Genomic DNA, 14622 nt, shown 5'->3' on the forward strand with positions numbered 1-14622 from the left:
CTTTAGTTTGGAGAGGAGATGTCTGAGGGGGGATATGATTGAAGTCTATAAAATTATGCATGGGGTAGAAAATGTTGACAGAGAGAAAATTTTCTCTCTTGCTCACAATACTAGAACCAGGGGGCATTCATTGAAAATGCTGGGGGGAAGAATTAGGACTAATAAAAGGAAACACTTCTTCACGCAACGTGTGATTGGTGTTTGGAATATGCTGCCACAGGAGGTGGTGATGGCCACTAACCTGGATAGCTTTAAAAGGGGCTTGGACAGATTTATGGAGGAGAAGTCGATTTATGGCTACCAATCTTGATCCTCTTTGATCTGAGATTGCAAATGCCTTAACAGACCAAGTGATCGGGAGCAACAGCCGCAGAAGGCCATTGCTTTCACCTCCTGCATGTGAGCTCCCAAAGGCACCTGGTGGGCCACTGCGAGTCGCAGAGAGCTGGACTAGATGGACTCTGGTCTGATCCAGCTGGCTTGTTCTTATGTTCTTATGTTCTTATCATAGCATCCTCTGGATCGGCAGGTGGCCAGGCTTGGATTGTCCTAGGGCCTAGGTCATGTATATGCGATAAGGACGGGTGCTTGCATGGTTTTGCCTTTGCCCTGCAGCCAATCCATTCTGTCCTGATTTGTGCCAACTAAGAATAGAAGATAAATGCAACTTACTTGCTGGACTGGGGAGCTGGAATCCTCATGTGTCTGCATGAGACCGCTGTGTCGGTCGTTCTCCAGAGTGTCTGAAGAAGGAAATTTAATATTGGTCTGATCCTGGAGCAGTGAAACCATCACCTAAGACCACCGGGAACCCTGTTGAGATAGATGGCAAAAAAATGTCCAGTGAAAACGACGCATGTCTATTATACATCTGGTTTAAAAAGAGGCCCCTCACAAAGGTCACTACCAGCTCTGAGACCCTGGATTCGCCAAATCTCATCAGAACTTGAAAGTTAAAGAAGAAGAAGAGTTTGGATTTTTACCCCACCTTTCTCTCCTGAAAGGAGGCTCAAGGGGGCTGACAAGCTCCTTTCCCTTCCTCTCCCCACAACAGACACCTTGTGAGGTGGGTGGGTCTGAGGGAGTTCCAAAGAACTGTGACTAGCCCAAGGCCACCCAGCAGGAGTGCGGAAACACATCTGGTTCACCAGATAAGCCTCTGCCACTCAAATGGAGGAGTGGGGAATCAAACCCGGTTCTCCAGATTAGAATCCACCTGCTCTTTACACCACGCTGGCTCTCAGGGTTGGAGCAGAGAGAGTTCAGAGAGAACTGTGACTGGCCCAGGGTCATCCAGCAGGCTTCTTGTGGAGGAATGGGGAAACGGATCCCAGTTCACCAGATTAGACTCCACCATCAGGATTCCGTCCCTGGCACCTCCAGTGAGAAAAGTTGGCTGGGAAATTCCTCCCTCAAGAACCAGATAGATCCGTGCTCAGAGATTCATACTGATGTAGGCACACAGGGGTTTATCAGCATCACTTAAAAAAATAATAACAGCACGGCCACAATCAGCCTGCTGGATGACCCTGGGCCAGTCACAGTTCTCGCTGAACTCTCTCAGCCCCACGTACCTCTCAAGGTGTCTGGTGTGGGGAGAGAGAGGGAAGGAGTTGGTAAGCTACTTTGAGAGGCCTTACGGGAGACGAAAGTGGGGTACAAATCCAAACTCTTCTTCCAACTCTTCTTCTGTGTCCATCAGAGCAATAAGGCAGGCAGAGTTCCAGAAGGAGCCGAAGCACGCTGCTCGGATTGCTTAACCTGACAGGTGTGGATTTGGCACGCAGCTCCCTTCGGAGGATCTCCACGGCTGATTGAGTTTGCCAGAGAGATGAGCTCACTTATCGGGCCAGACAAGGATCCTTTGACAGGAAAATGGATATCTAAGGTGTGGTTGAAGCCATCCCTCCCCAACCTCCGTTGGCTCTCTGGAAATGAGGCAGAACAAGCCCAAACTGCCAGAAGAGCACTCTCTCTTTTTGTCAGGAGAGGCACACCAGGAAACTGTAACCTCAGCCAAGCATTCGGAGAGTAACGGTGCGTGTGGAAGAGGGGAAGTGACTGCTCAGTTTGAGTTGCAAGACTGACAGACCCTGGCTGGGGCCCAAGCTGGAACTGCCTTGGATTTTCTATGCTGACGACACGCTCTGCCCCGCGCTGACACTACGCTGGCCAAACACTCCACGCACGGCCAGGTGTGGCTACCGTACACGTTTCCTGCATCCCCGAAGGCTGAGATCAACTTTCACTGGAGGAAGGTGTAGTTGGACCGTCACCAATTCGTAATTCATTCTCCGTGCGACATGCCTCAAGGTGGAGGATGATCCCGGTTTGACACGGGCTTTTGTGATCTGCGCCTTCCTTCTCCACCCCTTTCCCCAGAGCACTAAATCAGCTCTTCTTTCCCTTCTTTGATTCACTCTAATGCCTCTCAGGAAAAGAAAAAAAAAGAGGAAGAGTTTTAGAATGAGAGAGCAGAACGCCGTGACGGCCAACAAACCGGAGTCTGTGGAGCTGTCCCTGCGTCTCTTGGAAAAGGCTCCTGGCACCTTGGTAGCCAGAAATCAGGAAAGGCCTATTTCTGCAGCAGCATATTAGAAAACCTGTCCAGTAGTGGGATTCAAATTATTTAACAACCGGTGCTGGTGGTGGGATTCTAATAATTTAACAACTGGTTGTTTACAAGCACAGTTTTAACAACCGGCTCTGCCAAAGTGGTGCGAACCGGCTGAATCCCACCACTGCTGTAGGCCCTACAATCTAGGGCCGTGGTGGCGAACCTTTGGCACTCCAGATGTTATGGACTACAATTCCCATCAGCCCCTGCCAGCATGGTCAATTGGTCATAGTGGCAGGGGATGATGGGAATTGTAGTCCATAACATCTGGGGTGCCAAAGGTTCGCCACCACTGATCTAGGGTATGGTTCTTGCCTTCAACCGCCTGTTATGTGGGCTGAGAAGCTGAGGCTATCCTGAACCAAACCTCTTGACTGTGTTGGTTAGGCAGAGTGTGTGAAAACTCTCATGTTTTGAACCTCCAAGAAAAGTCATTGGGCCATCTCTTGGTGACAGGTCAGACACATGCCATGTGCGTATGAAGTTAAGCAAATGACAAGGCTTATTTACTATCCCAAGTAGAGTGTTCAATGGACTTGGAAAGATAGATCTCTGCTTAGGACCACACTGACAAATTTTTACCTATTGGGCTCTTAGCTGTGGGTTTTCCCTGTGGGTGCACTGTGCCTTTGCTGCTTGAAGAAGAAGAAGAAGAAGAAGAAGAAGAAGAAGAAGAAGAAGAAGAAGAAGAAGAAGAAGAAGAAGAAGAAGAAGAAGAAGAAGAAGAAGAAGAAGAAGAAGAAGAAGAGTCTGTTTATTGCTTCAAGGTTCGAGACGTAACAAGTGGGAAGTTAGGAGGTACTCTGGGGGAGGGGCCATGGCTCAGTGGCGCACGGAAGGGCGGAGGTTCAATCCCCAGCATCGCCAGTTAAGAGTCAACTTCTGGGTGATGGGAAATCCCTCTGCCTGAGACCTGGGAGATCTTCCAGACTGAGTAGACCAGGGGTCGGCGACCTGCGGCTCCAGAGCTGTATGCGGCTCTTTTGCGCTTGAACTGTGGCTCTGCAGCAACGGCGACACCAATGACGGCAATTTGCACTTGGGATGTGATGAGCGCGCCTCCTTCCTTCCTTCCTTCCTTCCTTCCTTCCTTCCTTCCTTCCTTCCTTCCTTCCTTCCTTCCTTCCTTCCTTCCTTCCTTCCTTCCTTCCTTCCTTCCTTCCTTCCTTCCTTCCTTCCTTCCTTCCTTCCTTCCTTCCTTCCTTCCTTCCTTCCTTCCTTCCTTCCTTCGGAGTCCTTTCTCCTCTTTCCCTCGTGGGAAGGAGAGGAATGAACGCTGGAGGGAGGAAGGAAGGAAGGAAGGAGGGGGCAGGGAAGGAGGCACGCTCGCCGGGTCCCAAGTGCAACTTGCCGTCGTTGGTGTTGCCGCCGCTGTCTATCCTGCCTGCTTGGCTGAAGGCAGGGCTTGGGGAGGCCGGGGGCGGGGCTTGGGGAGAGGGGCCAAATGGGTCTTTGGGTGCTAAAGGTTGCCAACCCCTGGAGTAGACCGTATTGACCTTGAGGACCGGCGGTCTGATACAGGGTAAAGGCAGTCTCCTGTATTCATGTACCCTGCCCATCTCAAGACTCTACCTGGAGGTTGGCAACCTGATGGACTTGTGCTGTGTCCTCCAGCAAAGCTGCTCTCTCTCATCCTTAAATATGGAAGACCATTGACCTACCTCACAGGGCTGTCGCTGCTTTAAGGCTGGACTGCCACAAAGTTTGCCAAATGAAAGTTTATTGTTTTTTTTAAAAACAACAACAGGTTAATGACCTGTTAGACAGAATAGCATTGATGTACACATGAAAAGGGCTAGAAGCCATATCCTAGATGCTCTGCAGCACAAGCCAAACCCTCCCCCCTTCCAAAGAACGGGAAGAACTGTGATTTGGGTCTTTTTGAGAGGCTGTGTGGAATAGTGGTCTGACTAGCAATTTCCAGTGGGAATCATCTGTGGGTATACCATTTGTGTATCCCATCTTCATCAATTTGCTGGTCCCCTCCCGGGAGTTTAAGAGCAGGGGAGTTGGGGTCCAGACACCTCCCATAATATGGGTTTTATTGTGAGTTACAATGCTGCTACTGATTTTAAAGGATGTTAATGTTTTATTTTGATTTGTATTGTTTGTATCATGTTACATATCACTTTGTTCATTGTTGTTTTATTGTACACCGCTCAGAGCCCCTCTAGGAGGTATACTAAATCCAAATAATAATAAGAAGAACAATAATAGAATCCTGAGAGATCTGCATTCAAGCTTGCTGGGCGACCTTGGGCCCGGTCATGCTCCTCAGCATGGCCTACTTCACAGGGTTATTGATGCAGGGGAGTGGAGGATGGCAAGACAGAGCCGTAAGCTGCATTGAGTCCCAACTAGGGAGAGAAGCAGGATGTCAATATGTAATGGCAACAGCAAATATAATGCAGCTTGGCGCACTTTTGCAAGGCACATGGGGAAGGGGGGGGCGTGCGAAGGAAGGGATTTCCCCCCCTGCACAGACAGGAGGGGCCCTCGGCCTGCAGCCTCCTCCTCCCACTGCGGTGGGTGTCCTGCCCCTCATCCCTCCTGTGAGCTCATCCCGGGGCCATGCCCTGCCGTGCCTTTTATGAAGAAGGTGTGTTGGGTGACCCGCCCTGATGCTTTCTGTTCCTGGCTGTGGCAGCTTGTTTTATGTCGGGTGTGGTTTGCTCCTCTTTGCCTCGACTGCATCCACCTTAGTGCCCCACCTGTGGCCACTCCCACCCTCCCACTGGGAATCGCCCACAATAAGCTTTGTAATTACCTTTATTTGATCTGCGGGATGGATTTGGGAATTTTACGTGCATGGCACCGAGCTGAGTCTGGAGGAAACCCAGACGGGCTGATTCAGGACAACTCCTGCAGAACTGGCTTGGGGTAGGGCAGGAGGACGGAGCCGCGCGGAAAGACTTCGGGAGCCAGGGCTCAGTCCTGGGTTTGCCTATTGCTATAGGCTTCACTGTAAAAAATAAGGTGTGCCTCTGAAGGTGTGCAGAGTGCCCTTGGCCTCTTCTTTGTCTAAGGAGAGGCTAACCCCCACTGCCCCCCACGAGCCATCATACTGCCTGCCTTGTGCAGGGGAATAGGAGATTTCTTCGGGTGCTACCTGGAGTTAGGTTTTTCTGTGTTGTAGATTTTGTAATTGATTAATTCGATTTTAATTATTTGAGCGAATGTTTTTGTGTGGTTTTATCTTTGTGTACTGCCCAGAGCCCTTTGGGGGTGGGAAGTATAACAAATCTAAACAACAACAACAATGGCAGCAGCTCTGCTGGGATCCGCACGAATACTACGCCAATACATTACAACTTCCTAGGTCTCTGGGCGAGGCTTGAATTGTAATGAAGGCCAACAACCAGCTAAAGATCTGGCAGCTATGAAATCTACCATGATAATAATAATAATAGTAATGAAGGTCAACAACCAGCTAGAGATCTGGCAGCTGTGAAATCTACCGTGATAATAATAATAATAGTAATGAAGGTCAACAACCAGCTAGAGATCTGGCAGCTGTGAAATCTACCGTGATAATAATAATAATAGTAATGAAGGTCAACAACCAGCTAAAGATCTGGCAGCTATGAAATCTACCATGATAATAATAATAATAGTAATGAAGGTCAACAACCAGCTAAAGATCTGGCAGCTGTGAAATCTACCATGATAATAATAATAATAGTAATGAAGGTCAACAACCAGCTAAAGATCTGGAAGCTGTGAAATCTACCATCATCATCATCATCATCATCATCATCATCATCATCATCATCATCATCATCATCATCATCATCATCATCATCATCATCATCATCATCATCATCATAATGAAGGTCAACAACCAGCTAAAGATCTGGCAGCTGTGAAATCTACCATAATAATAATAATTTCAATCTTTGTGGGACTTGGGGAATAGATACCACTGCGGAGAGCATAGCCTTGAAAGAGGCTTTATTGCCGGGCCTACTAGCTCTGGGCTGGGAAATAGCTGGAGATTTTAGGTGTGAAGCTGAGGGTGGGCAGGTTTAGTGGAGGGGAAGGACTTCAGGGGAATATTAGGCCGCACACTCCACTTTTCCAAGTGGCTATTTTCCCCAGGGGAATTTGTCAATGTTGCCCGGGGATCAGTTGTAATTCAAGATCTCCAGTCACCACCTGGAGATTGGCAACCCTAGTTATTACTTTTTAAAAACAAGAATCTGCCCTATTCCTGATTGTCTCAGTAGAAGATTCAAACCCCCAACCCCACGGCATGGGTATATTCTCTCCACAAGTGTGCATTTCTAATAGGCCCCTTCCGCACATGCAGAATAATGCACTTTCAATCCACTTTCACAATTGTTTGCAAGTGGATTTTACTATTTCGCCCAGTAAAATCCAGCTGCAAAGTGGATTGAAAGTGCATTATTCTGCATGTGCGGAAGGGGCCATAGTGATCCTAAGAGCAAAGCTGTGAAGGTTATTATAGCAGGCTGGACTATGGCCAGAGCGTCCCTGATTCGAAACTCTTCTGCTGTGAAACTCACTGGATGACCCTGGGCCAGGCATTGTCCCTAGCCTACCCTGCAGGATGATTGTGAGGGTGGGGTAAGAATCATTTGTACCACCATGAGCTAAAGTGGGATAAGGAGCGCTTTCCTTAAACATCCGGACTTCAATTGGTCTGCAAATCCGGCAGAGAGAGTGACCAAGAAACACAAGTGGGAGAAACTTTCTTCCCCTTTCCTTATTCTGTAACTGAACAATACTGCAGCTCTCAAGCAGGAGACTAAGGGCCCTTCCGCACATGCAGAATAATCCACCTTCAATGCACTTTGCAGCTGGATTTTACTGTACAGAATAGCAAAATCCACTTGCAAACGATTGGAAAAGTGGATTGAAAGTGCACTATTCTGCAGGTGCAAAAGTGCCCCAAGACAATCCCCCTTCTCCTGGCCTCGTCTGTTCGTGTGCAGTTAAGAACCTAAGAGCCCTACTGGATCAGACAGCAGTCCACTTAGGGTCAGACAGCAGTCCACAAGCTCCTTTCCGTTCCTCTCCCCACAACAGATACTTTGTGAGCTAGGTGGGGCAGAGAGAGTTCTGAAGAACTGTGACTAGCCCAAGGTCACCCAGCAGGAATGTGTAGGAGTGCAGAAGCACATCTGGTTCACCAAATAAGCCTCCGCCACTCAGGTGGAGGAATGGGGAATCAAACCCAGTTCTCCAGATTAGAATCCACCTGCTCTTAACCACTACACCACACTCGCTCTTAACCACTACACCATCACAAAACACCTCCTGTGGAATCCACCCCCAAACAGCATCACTTTCAATGGTGTTTAAACTAGGGAGCCCAGATTCTTCTTTTAAATCCACCTTAAAGGGAGAATCTGGGGTCCCCTTTAAAACAACATTGAAAGTGATGCTGTTTTGGGGTGGATTCTCCCCCAAAACAGCATCACTTTCAATGTTTAAACTGGGGACCTCAGATTCTCCCTTTAAATCCATACCAAAGGGAGTGGATTTAAAAGGAAAATCTGGAGAAACTTGGGGGGGTGCCTGCTGTCAGGGGTTGCAATTGTTTAAGCTAGCAGCACCAAAAATTTCCTTGTGGGTATCTTGGAGACTCCTCCCTGAGGGATTTTAGCCTCCCAGGTTTGGTGAAGTTTGGTTCAGGGGTCCAAAGGATTATGGACCCTCGCCAATATGTAGCCCCCCCATCTCCTATTAGCTCCCATTTAGGAAACAATGGGGATAGAGGCACCCAACTTGGGGAGTCCATAACTTTGGACCCCCTGAACCAAACCTCATCAAACCTGGGTGATATCATCAGGAGAGTTTCTTGAAAAAATCCCCCCTCGAGGAATTCTTGGTGCTGCTGGTCTAAAAAAACTTCTAGCAGCCCCTGCAAGAGCCAACAGCTGAAAAAAATGCCAAAAAAGCTCCACAAGCAAGCAGGAACCTGAATTTTTTTGCGCCTCCCCTCGTGACCAAATGGGGGAGGGTGCCCGGGGACATTTGACTCCCCATGTCCTCATGGCAGAAAGGTCCATGGATCCTGCTACTTCTCTAATAGTCGCTGCTTTTACTATGGTTGCTGCTTTTACTATGGTTGCCAATCTACAAAGGGCACCTGAAGATCTCCCACTATTACCATAATTCTCCAGTTGACCAAGATCAGTTCCCCTGGAGAAAATAGCAGTTTTGGAGGGTGGACTCTATATGGCATTATACCCTGCTGAGGTCCCTACCCTCCCTATACCCTCCCCAGGCTCCACCCCCCCTCAAATCGCCAGGTATTTCCCAACTTGGAGCTGGCAACTATAGAGGAACACCCACTCTCTGTGGCATTGGCCATGCTGATCTGCGGTGTCAGGAATGGCCTCTTGTCACAGCATAGCTCCACCCTCAGGGTGACCTTTGCTTCATTCTGGATGCTGGGATGCTGATTGGAAGACCACAACCATGAACTAAACCAGGGGTCCCCACCTTTCTGAGCCTCTGGGCATCTTTGGAATTAAGAACATAAGAAAGAGCCTGCTGGATCAGACCAGAGTCCATCTAGTCCAGCACTCTGCTACTCGCAGTGGCCCACCAGATGCCTTTGGGAGCTCACGTGCAGGATGTGAAAGCAATGGCCTTAAGAACATAAGAAAGAGCCTGCTGGATCAGACCAGAGTCCATCTAGTCCAGCACTCTGCTACTCGCAGTGGCCCACCAGGTGCCTTTTGGAAGCTCACATGCAGGAGGTGAAAGCAATGGCCTGCTGCTGCTTCTGCTGCTCCTCACGGACACCTGATCTGCTAAGGTATTTGCCATCTCAGATCAAGGAGGATCAAGATTGGTAGCCAAAGATTGACTTCTCCTCCATAAATCTATCCAAGCCCCTTTGAAAGCTATCCAGGTTAGTGGCCATCACCACCTCCTGTGGCAGCACATTACAAACACCAATCACACGTTGCGCAAAGAAATGTTTCCTTTTATTAGTCCTAATTTCCCCCCCAAGCATCTTCAATTTATGCCCCCTGGTTTTAGTATTGTAAGAAAGAGAGAAAAATGTATCTCTGTTAATATTTTCTTTCCCATGCATAATTTTATAGACTTCAATCATATCCCCCTTCAGACGTCTCCTCTCCAAATTCTGACTCGGTGTGGTGGGCGCCACAAAATGAGTGCCACAGCTTACCCTCATTCATACCGTGAAGACCTTTATGTTATGGTGGCAGCTGCTGCCAAAGTAATGTTTTTTTTTAATAAAATCTCCAAAAACCCCACCTACTTTCTAAAAATGCTTGATGGGGACCAGGAATGGTATCGCAAGGGACGTTGTTCTCATGGGCACCATGTTGGGGATTCCTGCACTACGCTGTTCTCAGGCAAGTACGGCTGAGGAGACACAATGGCTGGAATCTCCTTAAGGCGCAGTGAGGGCTCTAATCATGACCCCAAGTAGGGGATAGATCCTGTTTGGTTATTGGGATCCCTTTTCGACTACACACATTACAAGGTTTGGCTTTTAGCCCCAAACAGGATGGGGGTTACCTTCGTAATTTCCTAGGCCCCCACTATATATGATACACAAATACACACAAGCAATCTTAAGCTGTTGCTTCACTACCCTGTTTCTCCTAAAATAAGATATCCCCTGAGAATAAGACGTAGTAGAGGTTTTGCTGAAGTGCTAAATATAAAGCATCCCCTGAAAGTAAGACGTAGCGAAGTTTTTGTTTGGAAGCATGCCCGTCGAACGGAACACCAGAGCATGCAGCTGTGGAGCGGAAAAATAAGACATCCCCTGAAAATAAGACATAGCGCATCTTTGGGAGCAAAAATTAATAATAGACACTGTCTTATTTTTGGAGAAACACGGTAAGCTGGTCCTTATCACCCAGACAAGACAGCAGAACACACCCAAGGTTGCCTGCAGAGGCAGCCGCCACGAAGAATTGCCAAACAGGGGCACCTCTCCCATGACAACTTGCTGATCATTTTGTTTCCCCACATGGGAGTCAGTGCTGGATGGGACCCCGAGGTCGCTTGGTTCAATGCACACGTCCCCCAGTCTCCCTCTGCATCCCAAATCTCCATATGCAACAAGCAAGGATTACCTGTTGTATTGCTGCTACACCTGGAGCAGGAACAAAACTTCAGTCCTCCAGGCTCCCTATGGGAAAGGTGTGGAGTTTTGGCAACTCTGTTGCTTTAATCCAAACCAGTGTTTTAGAGATGCCATAGTCCACACCAGGACTTTACATGGGGAAGAACAGAGAGAAAGGAAGTTGTAATTGCTGCAGCTTCAGACAGGTCCCTTCCGCACGTGCAGAATAAGGCACTTTCAATCCACTTTGAATGCACTTTGCAGGTGGATTTTACTGTGTGGAATAGCAAAACCCACTTGCAAACAATTGTGAAAGTGGATTGGATGTGCCTTATTCTGCATGTGCGGAAGGGACCACAGAGAAAGAACTAGACTGATAGAACTGGGCTCCTGTTTGAAATCATGGCCTTTTACGCACCTTTAGTTTCTTTGAGTCAAGAGTACGTTTTATTCGCATTAGATTTTCAATTGCACAACCATTTCCCCTTCTTTGGAAGTGACTCCGCTTTGACTTCTGAGATTCCCCGCGTTTCCCAGAAGTGCTATGCTGTCTCCTCACATTTTGATACTCAGGCTTAAGAACACAACAGAATCTTGGTCAATTAGAGGTCTCATCACCTTTCCAGCATCCTGCTCCACTTCAGGACTGTGGAATCCTCTAGGGTGTGACCACCCTACAAGGAGCAGACCTTAGAGCACATGGTTTGGTCCAGCAGCAGGCCAAGGGTTCATCTGTCACTCAGGCCCCTTCTGCACATGCAGAAAAATGCACTTTTAATGCATTTTCAATGCACTTTGCAGCTGGATTTTACTGTGCGGAATAGCAAAATCCACTTTTTGGAGCAGCAGTGGCGTAGGAGGTTAAGAGCTCGTGTATCTAATCTGGAGGAACCAGGTTTGATTCCCAGCTCTGCCGCCTGAGCTGTGGAGGCTTATCTGGGGAATTCAGATTAGCCTGTACACTCCCACACACGCCAGCTGGGTGACCTTGGGGTAGTCACAGCTTCTTGGAGCTCTCTCAGCCCCACCTACCTCACAGGGTGTTTGTTGTGAGGGGGGAAGGGCAAGGAGATTGTAAGCCCCTTTGAGTCTCCTGCAGGAGAGAAAGGGGGGATATAAATCCAAACTCTTCTTCTTCTTCTTCACTTTCAAACAGTTGTGAAAGTGGATTGAAAGTGCATTATTCTGCATGTGCGGAAGGGGCCTCCGAGTTGGTCCCCCGAGTGGTCCTTTTCTACCATATGCATGCATCCCTGTTCATCATTCCTTGATTTCTGCCTAACTCTACTGTGTCTCGTGAGCCTGGATTTAGACTGCAGTCTCTGGCATCAGGACAGAAGAGCATGCTTACAACCCTGCTGAAAGTTTTCCTAAACAATGACTAGGTCTCTCTTTTCTCACTCCTGGGACACCTGAGCATATGCAGAGAGCACTAGTTGAGGCACACAGCTCAGACAAGACTTGGGGCGCAGAAGGGAAGAGACTGCGCTGATTCTCACCTCAACTTCCCTCCCCCTCTCTGACTACAACATGGCAAAGAGGGCGGATGATATGACTTGTCAATCCAAAGGAAAAGCAGGCGGTTCGGGTAATGAATGTTGAAGTTAACATATCCATGCTAACAAATAGTGTTTTCTACAGGAGTATACTGGGCTGTATTGATTCTGGGCTGTGTCAAAAGGAGTATAGTGTCTAGATCAGTGGTGGCGAACCTATGGCACGGGTGCCAGAGGTGGCACTCAGAGCCCTCTCTGTGGGCACGCGCAAACAGAGTCATCCCCCCCCCCCCCCACACACACACATACACACACATCTAGGCTGGCCTGGGCTGCTGGGCTCGATTATTAGCATTAAACCGAAGAGCTAGTTTTGGGGAAGCAGTGTAGGTAACCCTATTAAGTGCTGTTAAACCCCACTGATTTTCATGCAAAGAACTAAAGCGCGATCCTTTACCTGAGAGTAAGCTTGGTTGCTGGCAATGAGGCTTGCTTCTGAGTAAATCCTCCTAGGGTCATGATTCACCCGTTGGAAGAATTGCACGGTTGCTTCAAAGCAAAGCCACCGACTACCACCAAGCTTACTCCCGAGCAATGCACGCCTCGGGACCAACCATTTTTTAAAAACTAAAACCTCAGTATTCAGGTTAAATTGCCGTGTTGGCACTTTGCGATAAATAAGTGGGTTTTGGGTTGCAATTTGGGCTTCGGTCTCGAAAAGGTTCGCTATCACTGGTCTAGATCAAGGGATGTAATTGTACCTCTTTATTCTGCATTGGTTAAACCTCACCTGGAATACTGTGTTCAGTTCTGGGCACCGCAGTCCAAGAGGGATATTGACAAAGTGGAACGGGTCCAGAGGAGGGCAACCAAAATGGCAAAAGGTCTGGAATCCATGCCCTACAAGGATAGACTTAGGGAGCTGGGTACGTTCAGTTTGCCGAAGAGAAGGTTAAGAGGTGACATGATAGCCAGGTTTAGAAATTTGAAGGGATGTCATGTTGGTGAGGGAGCAAGCTTGTTTTCTGCTGCTCCAGAGACTAGGACCCAGACTGATGGGTTCAAGATGAAGGAGAAGAGATTCCCCCTAAACATCAGAAAAAAACTTCCTGACAGTAAGGGCTGTTTGACAGTGGAATGCTCTACCTCAGAGTGTGGTGGAGTCTCCTTCTTTGGAGGTTTCTAAGGAGAGGCTGGATGGCCATCTGTCAGGAGTGCTCTGATAGTGTGTTCCTGCATGGCAGGGGGTTGGACTTGATGGCCCTTTGGGGTCTCTTCCAACTCTATGATTCTACCTCGATCTTGGAAGACATGAAGTCATAATGGTGTCTTTAAGCATGGTGGTGGAGAGCACAGTCAGGTTGCATCTGGGAAGACAAGAAATGAACGGAGGTGGTTTGCCATTGCCTGCCTCTCACTGTGACCCTGGATTTCTTTGGTGGTCTCCCATCTGGAGCCAACCCAGCTTAGTTTCCAAGATCTGACCAGATTGGGCTAGCCTGGGTCGGGTTGCCAGATCTGGGAAGGGAAATCCCTAGAGATTTTGGGGGTGGTGCCTGGGAAGGGCAGGTTGTGGGGTATAATGCTACTGGGTCTACCTCCCAAAGCAGCCTTTCCCCCCCCCCCCACCCCGGGGGATGGATCTTTACAACCTGCTGACCGGTTCTAATTCCAGGAGATCTCCAGCTGCCACCTGGGGGCTGGCAACTCCAAGCCTGGCCATCTAGGTGAGGGCTCTTTAAACACATGAATAAACACAGTGGATATTTGGAATCCCTGGACATTTGGAATCTTTTCCTGCAAATCTCTCCATTTCTGATGTTCTGGTGCCTGAAGACAGAAGATTGCATAGAACAATGGATCGCAAAGGTTATCCAGGTCACCTGTAAGCACTGGCGTAATGCCCATTGGGCAAGGTGGGCAGCTGCCCAGGGCATCACCTTGTGGGGGGCATCAAAATGCTGGGTTCGTTTTTGGGTATTTTAGTGGTTTTCCATTTTTGGCCTGCAGGGGGCGCGATTTTTAATCTAGTGGCACCAACATTTCAGCGTATCATCAGGAGACTGTCCTTATGCTACCCTCCAAGTTTGGTTCAGTTTGGTTCAGGGGGTCCAAAGTTATGGACTCCCAAAGGGGGGTGCCCCTATCCCCCATTGTTTCCAATGGGAGCTAATAGGAGATGGGGGGCTACAGTTTTGAGGGTCCATAATTTTGGCCCCCCCCTGAACCAAACTGCACCAAACCTGGGGGGTATCATTAGGGCAGTCTCCGGATGATAAGCTGAAGTTTTGGTGCTGATATGTCTAAAATGCACCCCCTGCAGGTACCAATGTCCTGGTGCAAAAAATAAATTGGTCGTGGTGGAGTGGCCGCCCATGGGAGGCATCCAAGCTCAGTGGCTTCCTGCCAGGGGCTACATTTTGCCTAGG

General features: G+C 48.6%; 1 protein-coding gene across 1 annotated transcript in view; it reads right to left on the reverse strand.

Annotated features, from left to right (window-relative positions):
- FOXN1 (forkhead box N1) overlaps nt 1–14622 on the reverse strand; it is a 56380-nt gene that overhangs the window by 27197 nt on the left and 14561 nt on the right. The window contains 1 exon segment of the mRNA XM_048518534.1: nt 673–813. Within this exon segment, the coding sequence (XP_048374491.1) occupies nt 673–792 (120 nt within the window). The 5' untranslated portion in view covers nt 793–813.

This window comes from Sphaerodactylus townsendi, linkage group LG16 (genome assembly GCF_021028975.2).
Source record: "Sphaerodactylus townsendi isolate TG3544 linkage group LG16, MPM_Stown_v2.3, whole genome shotgun sequence".
Taxonomy (NCBI): Eukaryota; Metazoa; Chordata; class Lepidosauria; order Squamata; family Sphaerodactylidae; genus Sphaerodactylus; species Sphaerodactylus townsendi.